This window comes from Rattus norvegicus, chromosome 18 (assembly GCF_021556685.1).
Source record: "Rattus norvegicus strain SHRSP/BbbUtx chromosome 18, alternate assembly SHRSP_T2T, whole genome shotgun sequence".
Taxonomy (NCBI): domain Eukaryota; kingdom Metazoa; phylum Chordata; class Mammalia; order Rodentia; family Muridae; genus Rattus; species Rattus norvegicus.
In genome coordinates, this window is record NC_141551.1 from 69,288,906 (window position 1) to 69,304,592 (window position 15,687).

Here is a 15,687-nt window from a genome sequence, read left to right on the forward strand (position 1 = left end):
GTGCGTCCCCTAGCCTGACTCTGGATCACTTCCTCCTAGCTGGGCTGCCTTGGAGAGAGACGGTGCACCCAGACCTGCTTCAGCGTGGTGTGCCAGAGCGGGTGTGGGGGACTCCCCTTCTCTGAAGAAAACGAGAGGGAACAGTCGAGAGGGGGCTTATGAAGAGAAGGAGGGGTTGCGATTGGGATGTTAAAGTGAATAAATAAATTAATGAAAAAAAAAATGAAGACAATCACATGATTTGAGGTTCTTTTGTTTTTGTAATATAAGAAATTCAGCTAAATACTGTTTGTAAAGGGGGTGTGGACTGTAAAGCACAGGTTTTATAAAAACTGTACAGTTGTAATGGAAAATGTATCTCTCCAAAGTATTCTTTAATTTCTGAAAATAAAAATGAGGTAATACAAAATCTGGATGGATACCTAATGGACTCACTGAGTTACTCTTTTTATTCCTCAGATCTGAATGTGAGCCTATAAATCTGGTATGAGCATATGAATATACTCCTGAACCACAAACACCGCAAAGACACTGAAGAAAACACAACAGAGTGGCTGACCTTCTAAAGAATATGTAGGTAAGGCACTGGCAGTGCACACCTTTAATCCAGTACTCCGGAGGCAGAGACAGGAGGATCTCTGGGAATTAAGGTAGCCTGATCTAAATAGTAAGTTTCCAGGACAGCCAGAGCTACATGGTGGGGAGAAGACCATATCTATTCTACCTGTCCAATAAGGAAAGAAGATGTGACGCTGGTTACCGTGCATGAGTGTGGCTAGCATCAGGTAGCGTCGGTGGCACTGACAGGGGAGGGAAGGACACAGTTGAACGTTTCTTGCCTTGACCCTAACGTCTTCGCGTCTCTCTGACTCTGGATCTCTACTGCTGTGGGAACACACCGTGACCAAACAGCTTGGGGGAAAAGGGTTACTTCATCTTACAACAGCCTCAAGCTGCCTTCCATCCCTGAGCAAAGTCAAGGCAGAGCTTAGGTCAGGAACTGAAACAGAGCCCATGGAGGAGCCCTGCTAACTGGCTTGCTCCTCTTACAGCAACCAGAACCACCAACCCGACCCAGTAATGGCAGTGCTCAGAGTGAGCTGTGTCCGCCCATATCAATCATCAGGCAAAGCCCGAGCCCTGACCTACAGACTTCACTAGAAGGATAACTGCAGAACTGCAGCCAGGTGGACAAAGTCCCTTCACCCTTCAGGATGCATTGGCCACTTCTGTGATCTACTGAACAAGAGGTAGCCATGCCAGCACAGGTGCACAGAGGTATCCTCACGTACTGAATATTGTTCTCTAAAAGCAGGGGCTACTGTGAGAAGACAAAGCCAATCACTGCCATCACTTACTGCACTATGCATTCCACTCGTGTTACGTCTCTCTTCAGAACTGTTCCATCCCCTACTGAGCTACATATGAAACACTAAGTTATCCTTTAACTCATAGCCATATTTTGAAAGTCTTTATTAGACACACAGTTGTCCTGTGTCCTGTAGAGCCAGACGCCAAAACCTGCAGTTGTTCAAGTCTCTTACGTAAAATGATGCTTTGTTTGCAAATAATATACTAAAAGGCATGTGTAAATCATAGGAGAATAGATACCACATGGTCTTACATAAAGGGCTTGAGTAGTCTTAGAACTGGGTATCTAAGGGGCATCCAGGACCAGAACTCTGTGACTACAGAGAGGCAACTAGCTGTAAGTGTATCTTCCTGAGTGAAGAATGAGAAAAACTCCGGTTCCTATTGTCTGTGCCTTTGACATCTCAAGGTGTCAGGGTTTTCTGTGCTCAAAGTCTGTGTCTACCACATGGCCCCGGGAGTCACACCCAGTCCCATCAGACTTGGCAGCAAGCCCCTTCACCTACTGACCCACATCGCTGGCCTCCCCCTGGGTTTTAAGCCACACTTCGGAAGCTACTCTACTGCCGCTCAGTTTCCCTCTGCTGCGTATTTATGTATTCAATGCCAAAACCTGGCAATTCTATACATAATACCTGTTTTTAAAAGGTTTTTACGTTTCTTTCAGACAGTTAAAAACTATAGTCTATAACCATCACCTGCTCTTAAACTGCTGATTAAGTCAGTGATTATTACCCTGTCTGAGTCTAGTTACCCTGTAAATAATCCACCGGCATTCCCACACCAGTTATTCTAATAAATGTACATACGGGAAATCAATATTGAAATGCACTTACCAGGATGATTGGAAATGGGAGGCTGGAATGCAAGCTCATTGTGAACCGGCCCTAAAAAAAATAATAAAAACCCCATTTTATTTATTAAAAGTTTTCTAGTACTAAAACTTTTAATAAACCTTAAATACAAATATCATAAGCCTTAAAATTTATTTAAATCATTTATGCCAAGAATTTAAAAGTTTATTTCCTGAATTATTTTGTGAGATTAACAGCTAACCTCTTAGTGTTATCTGACAAATTCTATTTAACAATTTACCAGTTATACATGCAATATTTAATACAGATTATAAATTATTTATATAACAATAGTATAATTAATAATGCAATGTATAGTAATTTAAATTGCTAACCTTTCTAAAAATCAATGCTTATATTAAGTTAGGGGCATTTATATAATAGAACAGTAGCAATCATAATTGAAAGCTTACTTATCAACACACGGTGCTAAAAACTTCACAGAATTACTATACTCACTTTTTACAATATTGCTTCAAGCAGATAAAATTACAACCCTTGAGGCTTAGTAAGTTTAAACAAGTGACCAGCAATCATAGAGCAAACCCAGTAATTGTACACACTGGTCCAGGCAGCCATTAGAAATCACACTCTCCGAACACACGGGAAGGTAGTAATGTAACTGGTATGTAACAATAAGCATACATACATATCACACACACTCACTTATGTGACTGGAAGGAGAGAACACTAGAAGTATCCTCTAGTGTTATTATTTATGCCTTTTGTACTTTCCAATATTTTTGTATTATTAATCTTAAAATGAGAGGAAAAGTGGTATGTAAGACTTACATTCCTCACTTTTTACTTCATCCCTATACTTGTGATTTTTAAAGTCAAATGAACAGTGTTTCTATTCTACTGAAGCTGGACTGTCTGTAGGGTGTTGTCCCAAGACGCCTGTATGAAAAGGACACCTACACAGATCCAACATCTAAGATCTCTTGTATCTACTGCAGTGATTCTGTGGTGAGGGGAACCTTGAGATCGTAGTACTCAAGGCTTACGTCGACTGTGGGTGGGTACACATACAAGACCTAAAACATAAAGCAAACAAATGCATGGAGGTCGATGTAGTGTCGATGAGCCGTCAGCGACAGTGAGATGATGAACAGCGTGCAAAACAGACGTGTGACAATTAAGAACTGCTTACAAAAATACTGCGAAAGGAAAAAGCACTAATCATTTAACAAAATTAAATTGTAAGATGAATAAACGATGCAAAACCATTTTTAAGAAAATAGAAATCAAAGTACTAGCTAGAAAAGAAAAAGGCCCTGCGTACAATGAAAACAAGAGCTTACAGTAATGTCCAGGATGGGGCGGCATAGGCGGGTGGTGCTGAAGATGGCCGTTTTGGTGGTGAGGCAAATTAGGTGTGTATGGTGCAGTCCTACTTCCAGTCCAGGTGGTAGTGCTGTCTAAAAATTAAGGCCCATATGCATTAATTTGCTTTTATAACGGCTGCCTCTTTTTCTCAACTCTGAAAAGATTTAAAAGGCGTGTACATACTATGGTGGTAAGTAGCTGGCTGAGCAGTGAATCCATTCTGCTGCTGTCCTGGCTGAGGCCCTGAAGCTATCTGCAACAGTCCTTCACTATGGCTGCCTGCCAGAATGCTGGCCGGCTGACCTAGAGAGACAAGAAGACGTTAACACAGCACATGTGGAGATGCGGGTCTATGCTTTTATACAAAGACGAAGGTCTGATTATATCTGATGATCCACAATTATAAACGTGGGCCAAAGGCAGAACTCATCCATTACCTACCAAATGTAAAACCTAAAAGCATCTATAAAGGCAAACCTTCAGACGCTGTTCAAAATATCCCTTTCTTAAGCCATGTCTTCCTAACATTAGTAGCCTATTTCTTCAGACACTCTCAGATGCTGAGAAATGCAGCTGCACGGCTAGGCTATTGTGACAGCGTTAGAAGCACGTCAGTCAGCTCAACCAACCCTCCCGCACCTCACGCAGACCACGCTGGACTTTCCTATTAGGATCTTCAAAACCCAGGCAAGAAAATGCTGCCAACATAAAGTTAAATGTCATGGCACTGGTGCTGGTGATGGCAGGACAATGGCATTTAACAACAAGCACAGGAGGACATGTTTTAGATGGAATAAGATGGCAAGAGTGAAAAAGTAACAAAAATAAAACTAGTTCCACATCACACCAGTACAGCATTTGTAAAACAACCAACAGAAGCCTATCCGTCAATTTTAAACATTTTCATATCCTTTTTACAAAGTCAGAATCATGCGAACAATGTCACTGTACACCCACATTTATATTAAATTAGTTGCTCCCTCTGTAATACACCAGGAAAATAAGTTTCATTTGGCTCCTATTCTGTTCAAAATAAGTTTCATTATGTTTTATTATCTGGCATTTTAAGGTTTTATTTTGTAAGTGGAAAAGCGTATTTCTTTTTTTCTTTTTCTTCTTTTTCTTCTTTTTTCTTTTTTTCGGAGCTGGGGACCGAACCCAGGGCCTTGCGCTTGCTAGGCAAGTGCTCTACCACTGAGCTAAATCCCCAACCCCGAAAAGCGTATTTCTTAAAGCAAGCATTAAGTCACATTCATCCCGTGTGGAAAACACTGAAAGGTTCTCACTATCACTTGTCACCCACACTGTGGAGTGACAATCAGAAACTCAAAGTCACTGCAATCCAAACCATCAAGAAAGAGGAAGTTGCCAGGCATAGAGGCACGTCCACAGTCCCAGGAAAGCTAAGCAAGACGAATTCAAGGCCAGCTGAGCTATAATTACTAAGATTCTGTCTCAAAATAACAAAAACTAAAACAAGGACACTGTCTCCCCCTACATAGCATAACTCCTTAAAACCAAGGACCGCAAAGCCACTGCACTCATCCATCTCTAGTGAGCACGGTCACCAGTGGACACGATGTCACAGTGTAAGCCCAGTCATGCAAAGGCCTTCCCATCCCTGTTTGTCTAATTTCTTTCCGTTAATTCTATCAATATATCTTTTTAGATGTAGGGGAAAAAAATCTCACAAGTTCTAGAATCTACAATATTTATATTTCAATTACAAAAATCTACTTTACAAAGAGAATTGGATATATTTTGTTCACACCTTTTACTGGCCTTCAAGCACAACTTTCCCTGCAGAAGGAGAGGGACAAAAGGTGAGGAAGAAGTCATTTGGAAATCCCTGAACAAAGCCTGATTTTCAGAGACCATAACACAAGTGCACGGCTAGGCCCCAGAAGTGATCCCCACGTAGGAGGATGTCATTACATTACTCTCCCATCTCCACCGCTTCTGTTAGCCACACTCCAAATGAGTAAGCCTGAACACTAGGTAGGTGATATGCGGCCACACATGTAATGCTAGCATTTCAGAGATGGAAACACACAAGTCAGCAGTCTGAAGTTGACCTGGCTTATGGAGTGAAATCTTTTCTCAACCCCTGCCCCCAAAGAGCTACACACACACACACACACACACACACACACACACACACACACACGTCAAATGTGCTAAGGTGGTGACCACTGAAAAAATACTATACTACTTTCACGTGGTAGGAATGGACTAATGAGAAACTGTGAAAACATGACAAGGGCTGGGTATATCCAGTGGGAAACTTCTTGTCTATCATGGGTGACACACTAGCTTAGAATCCAGCCTGGGGGGGAAAGGGGTGGGGCAAAAAGTTCAGAAACAAACTTACTTCTCCCCAAGATTAGAAGTTCAATGTTGAGTCTAACATAGATAAAATAACATTCTCTTAGGTGGTAACAAAATATCAATCCTTATCAATCAAAATCTCTTGCCAATATAGGTTTTAAAACAATACTCTTAGCAATCAGTGCAATTAACATTATTCCCATGCTCTATAAGTCATTTAAATTTAAAAATAATAATTAGGGTCTAAGAAGATGTCTCAGTGCATAAAGCACTTGCTTCCCATGCACGAGGACCTAAATTCAAATGCCCAGAATCCACATTAGGCTACATAGAATAGCATGCGTCTGTATTTCCTCCTCGGAGGTAAATCAAGAGTCACTGGCTCACCAGCGACTAGCAGATGCAGCTCAAACAAGAGACCCTGACTCAAACAAGATGGAAAGAAAGAAAGGACCAACGATAGAGGCTGTCCCTGACTTTTCCATGTATACCACAGCACACACACCAGCATTCACACCTACACATATATATCATACACATTAAAAAGATTTTTTAAAATTTTAAATTAAACAAGCAAGTTGCTCTATTTTGCAAAGCAGGAAGTTGTTCAACCTTTGGTGTTGTAAAGCAAACAACATAAAGAAAACCAGATCACACTGTCTTTGTTGGGCTCCCAGAAAAACTTAGCCTAGGCTGAAGGTGTAGCTCTGTGGGCGAGGTCTTAATTTTAATTGAGGTGATCAAGAAACAAAGAAAGGAAAAGAAGGAAGAAAAGAGAACAGAACAGAAAGTAAGCCTCCTATGACACGGTGTAAAAGGTAACATTTTTACCACAAGAATCCTTTTCAGAGACATGGGTTTTAGTTTTATACTGAAACTGGTCAAAATACTTGAATGTCTCCCCACTGAAACCAAGTCTGTTTTAAGAGCCTTTTTTCCCAAGTAGTCACAAAAGAAAATTGAGAAGACTATTATAAAGTTACCTTATCAGATAAAATAATGGACTAAAAAAAAGGCTTCATGTGCACATCTTCATTATAAACATCTTGGTTGAGAGCTGTTTGCCGGTCCAGTGAGACGGCTCAATAGGTAAAGGCTCTCACTACACAAGCTTGGTAACCTGAGTCACCAGGAACCCATGTAACGGGAGAAGGAGAGAAATGACTTCACAAAGTTATCCCTGCTCATGCACATACATGCACACACACAATTACACATGTAAACACATACGGTAATAAAAAATTAAATTAAAATTACTTGTTAACTACTTAACTATTTCTCTAAAATCTCTCTGAAAAGTACAGGGGACTTTGTGCTCACACATACAATAGTAAACAACATGTGTAAGATTTCAACTGAAGATCACAGTCAAAGTCACTATATTAGTAAACAACATGTGTAAGATTTCAACTGAGGATCACGGTCAAAGTCACTATATTTGACTGTGTGTCAGTATTAGAAACTTTAAACAAATTACAAACACTACTTTCTCCATAACGAATTCAAATACCAACCTAACATATGTTTACTTCCAGGCTGAGTGGTATGGCTCCAGAGTGAGACTTCACCGGGCATGTATCAGGCTCCATACCATACCCAGCACCAGAAAGACCACAACAGCTCCAAGTGACTACAGATACATATCCCATGGTTAGGAAAACTTACGACTCTATCTGACTGCAACACTCACTTGTGGAAGCCACAGGAATGTTGGGGAAGTTGGTGGTACTGGTGGCATTAGACTCTGATGGGGCTAACAGAGCTGGGGCGCTGTACGTCTCCGTGGATGCGCGATTACTTGGTGGATGTTGGATGGTTTGAATCGAATGTCCTTCCGTGGGTAAGGATGGCTGTCCTTCAAAGTCATGAACATATTCATCCTTCACTAACATACTTGGTGGAGCTATGCAAAAAGAAAAGACACATTTTTATATTCTTCCATTTTCACACACACAAAAAACTACATACCAAGTAATATGACAGTATCTAAAACTTAACCATAATATCAATTCACATTCAGAATTGCTTTTCATATTGCAGAAAAGCATTTTCTCAGCTATAGCTACATTAGAGATTTTATCAATTTGACTCACTGAAATTTGAAGACATATTCTTCAGTTTTCTGACAAACTTAGAAGTACATAATCATCTAAATAAGTAAAAACCAATGCCTAGCAAAATGAGTTCAGTCCCTCCATCAGACATAGGATGTGTCTATGCCTTCACCTGGTGAAGAAGAATTCTGCCTCCCTGAGGATTTCCCACGTTTAACCTCATCCTCAAGCCATTGGAGACAGTGCTGCTGTCACACCTGAGAAAAGGCACCTAAAACCACACACGCCAGTGCTCTTTCACGATCACCAACATAAAGATACCGAGTCAGTCTACAAGCACACAGGCAGGCACTCAGTCTGACGCTGTCCATCGATGACTCCTCCATCTCTCACAGGCTTGACTCACTTGAAGCGATAGTGCAATCCACATGGAAAGACATCAGCAAGCAGAAGCACCATCTTAACACGGTGACCACTGAATTAGCTGAACTTAAGAGCCAACTTCCAGACAAGGGGCTCTGCATCCAAAGTACCAAAACTAAGACAGGAAGGATAATCAACTTGTCTCTGACGTGGCCCAAGTGTTCGTAAATATGAGCAGAGGAACGTCACCACAGTACTGGCAACACCCACACTAAAGCCGCATGGATCACTGACTACTGACTCCTGCTTATTCTACTCCAGGTTGAAGAGGAAGCCTGTCAGGTGACAGGAGACCATGTTCCCCAATATGATCCTAATCCCCCGCTCTTTCAGCATTCTTACATGCCACTTGGCTGAGGATCTCAAAGCTTTCGGTAAGTGCCATTACAGAAAGCCGGAGTTCCAACAACCTTCAAGAGGTGCCAGGTGAGCCAATCAAAGGTCAGTAAAAGGTCCTCAGCATAGGCCACCATCCTGTCCACTCCAGGAGAACTCATCATTTCTCTAACAGTCCTGCTTCAGTCAAGGATATTAAATTCAAGGAGGAAATAGCCCAAGCCCATCATGCAAGTCTGAGGGCCATACCTCCTGCCTGTCCTGCAAGTCTGAGGGCTGTAGCCAAAGGAACCACAACATTAGGGAAATGGTAGGTCTTATCTGTGGAACTACAGAGAGTTTTATTGGGTTAAAAATGTAGGAGAGAGTTCAGTAAGCTTTGGAACTTTTCTCAGCTGTGTTAGGTTGTCGGCCATATTATTAAAGTCATCTTATCCTTTAATTGATTTGACAAACATAAAAAAGATACACTTTAGGCACATGAGAAAAGACTGCTCACAGGTACTCCATGGGTTGGAAAAACCATGCTAAGGAAAGAACTTACATCAAGACCAAAAGCCTGATCATCATCTATCATGGAGTCTGACAAGATGGCTGCTCAAAATGGACAGATGCTAGCACAAGTCGTGAGGGATATGGGGCTTACAGACTATGAGCCCAGAGCTATGATCAGATGTTGAAGTGTGCCTTCCAATATGTGACCACAGTTCTAGATGATGCTAAAATGTATTCAAGCCATGCCAAGAAGCTACGGTTTATGCAGATGTGCACTGGCAATACAGTGTCTGCTGACCAATCTTTGATGTCTCCTCCTCTGAAAGACTTAATAGATTTTTCGAGACAAAGAAATGATGACTGTGATAAGCTGTAATCCACCCATAATACTTGTAACAATATATGCTTGTTCTCAAATCCACTGCACCAAAATTAAGTAGTATACTGCATGTGTTCAAGCTGTATTTTAGAATATGGTACATTAATTATACTTAATTATACTATGGTTTTCAATTAAAATGCTGAGTCTATTTTAGTAGAATTAGTAATGGTTTTCCATTGACTTTTAGGTATAGAAATAAATTGCCAAAAATTTCAAAAGCGCAAAGAAAGAAGGGAAGGAGAGGAGGAAGGAAGGAGGGAGGGAGGGAGGGAGGGAGGGAGGGAGGGAGGGAGGGAGGGAGGGAGGAAGAAGGGAAAGAGGGAGGGAGGGAGGGAGGAGTATGTTTGGAAGTCCTGCCAGCCTAGAGAAAAAAAAAAACAAGTCACAAAACACTATGGTGATACACAGATTTAGGGGCTCAGAAGATGATTTGCTACCAAGGCTAGACACCTGAGAACGGTTCCAGAAACTCACAGTAAGAGAAATGATGCCAAGTAATCACATGCATGCACCCATGTGTGTGTGTGCACACACAGGAATGCATGCATCCACATGCACATACATACTTGCTTTAAAAAAAGAACCCACCAAGGCCCAGAAGTGTTCACAGTTTGTGATTTTTATATATAAAAAAGGGAATAATGCATGTATTTTCTGCATGAAAAATAAAGACGCCCTGGAAGCAAACACTAGGACCTAACCAAGTGACCACACAAGCAGAGATGGGAGCACTGGGAGCCAGCTTTCACCAGACACCTTTCTATATTGTTTCATTTATGGACCAATTATGCTGCTTATTAAAAAAACCAATTAAAAAATACAGTCTATACTTTTTAAGTCCATGAAAAAAGACTCAGTTCTCTACAGGACTAGAACTGATAAAAAGGGTTTACTAGAGTGGCTCACAGAATGCAGTCCAGCTAGTCCAGCAATGGCTGTCTCCTGAAGGAAAGTCCAAGAATCCAGCATGGGTTCAGTGCACGAGACTCCGTGTCTCAGCAGTCTTCAGTATACATGAATCCTGGAGGAGGCGGCTCTGGCAGCAGTGAAGGACTGCGTCCCCTCACCAGCAAGATCTATGAACTTGCCAGTGAGTGTGCAAGAAGGCAGAGACAAACATTCTTTGTGCCTTTGTATAGGCTGCCCTGAGGTGCAGTCAGATTTAAAGTGGGTCTTCCAACTTCAAGCAGTCTGCATTTAAAATAGGTCTTCCTACCTCAAATGATCCAATTAGGTAAAAACCCCTCACAGGTATGCCTAGTGTAGGCTTGGGATGTTAGTAAATCCAGATATAATCAAGTTGACCATCAAGAATAGCTAAGACAAGTCGTCTACTCCTTGTCAAGCCAACACACCATCACATCTTATTTCATGCTTAATTTCCAAATAAAACCAACAATCAGGTCAAAATTTCACCTAACCTGACATACTATCCCACTTACAACCAGAAGCACATTATGTACTTTAGAGAAGGTGACAATGTTTTTGGAGGACATTCTTTTAGTACCTCAAATACAATTACACTCTGATGTTATCTCAGTGATGCTACACTTCAGGATAAAAACGTAACAGGAAAGAAAACACAAATATCTGAGCAAACACATTCTTAACAAAATATGACAGAAACACTTATGTCAATTATAAACATCATTTCTGCAGTTCGTCATATACTCTACTCCCATCTGTATTTCCTCCGCCCTCAGCAAGCATCTCAACAGGTCACTCTTTCTGGGGACGTGATCCACACTTTCAATCCTGAGGAGTTTGTGTGCTTTATCACCCTTCCTGCATAGTTCCCACTGACTTGATTCCCATGCCATGGCAGCACCAACAGACACCCTGAAGGATACCCTGGACTCCAGACCAATCTTGCATACCTCCACTGTGGAGAAGCAATACACATTCCCTTTTGGTAATCTGGATCGATCACCTTCCTGACTCTGTTACTATTTCCTTAGACTAAAGGTTTGTGCATCATAACCCTAAAGTGGCCAGGAGAAGTCTGAGCTCACAGTCCAGTGCAATGTCTGCTGTAGCTTCTGGCACAGGCACTCTCGCTCTGCAACCAAAAATTCCTAGGCCAGCAGAATTTAAGGTTCCAGGACAGAAAGCAAAATGATCCACCCCAAGTGGATCACCTGGGGTGATAGTGAGTAGAATTAGTCCCTTTTCCATCCCTTAAGTCCTGAAACTGTCAATCCTATGGGAGAAACCATAATATATAGCGGGTGTGATTCCGAGCATATGCTGCCTTCTGAAGAACCCTGCCCCAGCCCCCCAGGCTGCTGCCACCTAATCAGTGCTGTAGCTGATCTGTGGTGAGAATTCTGGAATTTTGGTTTCTTTAAAAACACAGAAATATTCTATGTTTTTGTTTTAATCCCAGGTGTGGGATATGAGGCTGCTTCAGACTGTCCACAGCAGCTCTGAGTTGCCCCGTTCACTGGTGGGGGGATAGGAGGCCTTGATTTTGTCAGCTGCAGATTCTGCAATTCTGTGATGTTTGGAATTCTGGGACTTTTCAGAGGGTATATAAATGCTAGAGCCCCGAGAGGTAGGGTGGGCTGTTGGTTACTGTTAATTGCAGTTTGTAAAGTAGTTATGTGCAAAGAAACAACAAGAAGGAATTAGACATCCTAATGGCAAAGACCAAACTTGGCTCAAGGAACTCTATGTCCCTAACCAGCAGGAATTAGTCTAATGATAAGGTCTCCCTCCCCCCTTTCCAACCCCTGACTTTACTCAGGAATCTCTTTCCTTTCCTCTCCTTTTTTCTCTCTTATCTAGTGTTAGGGATAGAAAGGGTGGGGGAAAAGGGTGGAGAAAGACAGAAGAGAGCAGAACCCACAAAACAGCAGAAGACAGACAGCTGCACTGATCCATTCCTCTGTGACGGCAGCTGCAATAGACTCCATGGCCCTGTCACATTTCCCTGGCTGTGACATGGGTTCCTTGGTTAGAAGCAATGCTGTATGGAATACCATGATGGTGGAAAAGACACTCTCTAAGTCCATGGATGTAATGTTGGCAGAAGTATCACGTGCTGGAGACAGAAATCCATAACCAGAATCCGTATCCAATCCAGCAAGGACAAAGTGCTGCCCTCTCAGTGAAGGAAATGGTCCAATGTACTCAACCAGCCACCAGGCTTTGCTGGCTGGTCACCCTAGGGAATGGTACCTTATCTGAGGATCAGCAATGGTCTCTGTTGTTAGCAGATCAGCACTGAGCACGCAGCAACAGCAACAGCCAGGCCAGTCTTGATGAGTCCATGTTGTCTCACTCACATGTAAACTCTATCTGTGCCACAATGGCCACTGCTCATGGGCCCACTGAGTAATACCAGGGAGGGCTGGAGAAAGGCTGTCCACAGAACAGAACACTTCGTCCTATCTTCTTGATTACTGAACACCTGCTGGTCACCTTTTGATGTGCATGGGACACAAGCATCTTCAGATACTTAACCATTCAGAAAGATCAATTCACATACCTCGTCCCCAAATGCCTTTCCAATTTTCTAATCACATTCTTTCCAACTCCTTGCCTATCCCATCAAACCACTGGCTACAACCAACCAATCAGTAGTAAACAATCTTGGACCTGACAACTTCTCCTTCATAGCAAAACTACAGACACGTGTACTATTTATTATCTGAAGTTCTGCCTACAGTGAGAACTTACTTTCACTGGTGTCTTGTGGAGTTACCCTAGATGGTTCCTGCTTAACATGTAGAACCAACAGAAAACTAGGCCCTAGTCTTCTCTTTCTCAGTTAACCAATCATAAGGGACATCCCCTGAGTCTATAAGACGATGCCTGGACCTGTTAAGAACTTCTCCTATTCCAGGCCCTATTCTAAGCTGGCAGCATTCCAAATCACTTGGTATATTAGTCAAAATAACACAGCCAAGGGAGGAATGTGCTGAACTCTGAATAGAAGAAACATGCCACATTTTTCTTAATATCCCTTAGCACAGCAGCAGGCAATAAAAAAAAAATCTCAATATTTGTAAAATGAATACATAGGTCAGTATGGTCAGTTTCAGGAAAGAGATGACCCTTGCTAAAACTGATGACCACACAATCCTAGCTGACAAGAAAGGAATGTTTCATTTTTCTCAGCTTTTCATGAACCAGCCTACTATTATTTCTTTGTCCAGTTCAAAAATGAAATGTGTGAAAAATCTGTTTTCTAAGCAATTTAAAGCAGGCAAGACTGTCTACAGAACTACCACTAGGGGGATCCACTAATGTGGAACCCTCACAGCCACTCCATATTGAAATTGTGAAATTATCACGAGTTTCCTAAACCCTAATTCTAAGAGCATGGATGAGAACGGTAACACCCTGCAAGGCACTTATTCACAAGATGTCCTGAGCCAGCAGAGGGAGAGGTTTCAGCAACCTTAAAGCCATCACCCCCAGAATCAGGGCTCCCACTACCACCAACCACAGTTCTAGAAACCTGTAAGCCACACAGTGGATGCCTCTATTTCAGGCACTTGGAAGGAAGAGCCTAACGCCAGGCAGGCTTTCCAGAACTGTAAAACTGTGGGAGACCACGTTCACTGCTCTACGATGACGATGCAGCATCTCCGTAAGTTAGGACTGAGAGGGTTCAGTTCCTTAATAAAGCCATTTTTAAAATTCCATTTTCATATATACTAAAACACCCAAATTAAAACCAAGTGGCTTTTCTCATCTCAAAACACTTTAGCCTTTTGTTTCACTGGGGCTTTGATGCCCCTTCTGGCTTCCACAGGCAGCCGACACATACGATACACAGGCATACACGCAGGGAAAACACTCAAATGCATAAAATAATGTAGTAAGTCCAATTTTCAATGTTACTACATACCTCCCTACTAAATCTGCATGTTCAGTGTAGCAACTCTTTTCTTTTTAGTGTTACTAACTCCTACACAAAGCACTTATGAACAGGAAATAAATAAGACATGTTAAAAGAAAAGAGAAAAAGTTACAAGAATCTAGTTACTTACCATTACTCTGCAGTGTTAATCCAGAGAGATCTTAATTTTTTTTAAGGAAAAGAAAATGAAACATAAATCATTACCATGAACATATCTTCCATTACATTTTAAGTTATAGAACATCAAGTTAAGCCAGAGATTATAAAAATTCATGGGCCATTTCAGTTTAAAAAGTGAAGCAAACATTTACTATATGTGTATCTAAATTTCTATTTATATAAATACACATACACATATATATATATGTCTCTCATCTTATTTATAACAACAATGTACAAAAGAGGTAAAGGATCAATTTTATATACTCAGTTTTAGAAGTAAAAAAACCCCACAACTTGTTCAGATTTAAGCATTTACATCATCTAACACATCTGACTCCTGAGCCAGGCATGGTGGCGCGTGTCTCTGTGACAGTGCTCAAGACTGGGAGGAAGAAGAGCAAGAGTCACCCTTGGCTACACGGCCAGCTCTTGGCCAGCCTGGGACATGAAACCCAGTCTCAAAATGAATTTTAATTCTGATTCTTTAACTTCATTTGAAGTCTTGAGTAGTCCTCAAATACAAGCTTTAACTTCGAGAACTTAACATGACTGGGGTCTTTTCCCTTTACACATCTGTGACGGTTCTGCAGTGACAGTCCACTTACCAATTCCAGGTGAGACAACCCGCTCATAGTGATATGGGTTCACACAGACGCTATCACATTTTAAGTCAAATGCATACTGACAATATTTAACATGTTTTAGTTCGTTCTTGTGTAGATCAGGCCACCTCCACAGACGGGCATAGATCACATGAGGAAATCCTTTCCGACCAGCCACCTAGGACAAGAAGCAATTATTAATTTATTAAGTATAAGTTATGCAAGGGACTGTACAGAGTGAGAATCCATGACACTGCGAAACACACGCATGGCCTTGTTCCAATTTCCTTGGATACAACTAAAATCCTAGGCTTCTAAAAGTCGTCTCTTCTTTCTGAGGTCTAAGCCAACTGAAGTCTAGAGCTCCCAAGCATCATCAGAAGGGGACAATCACAGGAAAGACCATGGTAGAACTTTAGCCCCCACTCCCCAACCTCTGCTGAAGGGAAAGGTTACAATGTAATATAGAGCTGATAACAAT

The 15,687-nt window shown here is 41.6% G+C and overlaps 1 protein-coding gene across 3 annotated transcripts in view; it reads right to left on the reverse strand.

Annotated features, from left to right (window-relative positions):
- Positions 1-15,687, reverse strand: part of Smad4 (SMAD family member 4) — a 45,344-nt gene that overhangs the window by 13,842 nt on the left and 15,815 nt on the right. For all 3 annotated transcript variants that reach the window (XM_087593287.1, XM_087593286.1, NM_019275.3), the window contains 6 exons: positions 15,210-15,384; positions 14,573-14,602; positions 7,573-7,785; positions 3,738-3,857; positions 3,530-3,646; positions 2,208-2,258 (listed from right to left, as the gene is read on the reverse strand). In XM_087593287.1, coding sequence (XP_087449413.1) covers positions 2,208-2,258; positions 3,530-3,646; positions 3,738-3,857; positions 7,573-7,785; positions 14,573-14,602; positions 15,210-15,384 — 706 coding nt within the window. The remainder of the gene's footprint in view (positions 1-2,207; positions 2,259-3,529; positions 3,647-3,737; positions 3,858-7,572; positions 7,786-14,572; positions 14,603-15,209; positions 15,385-15,687) is intronic.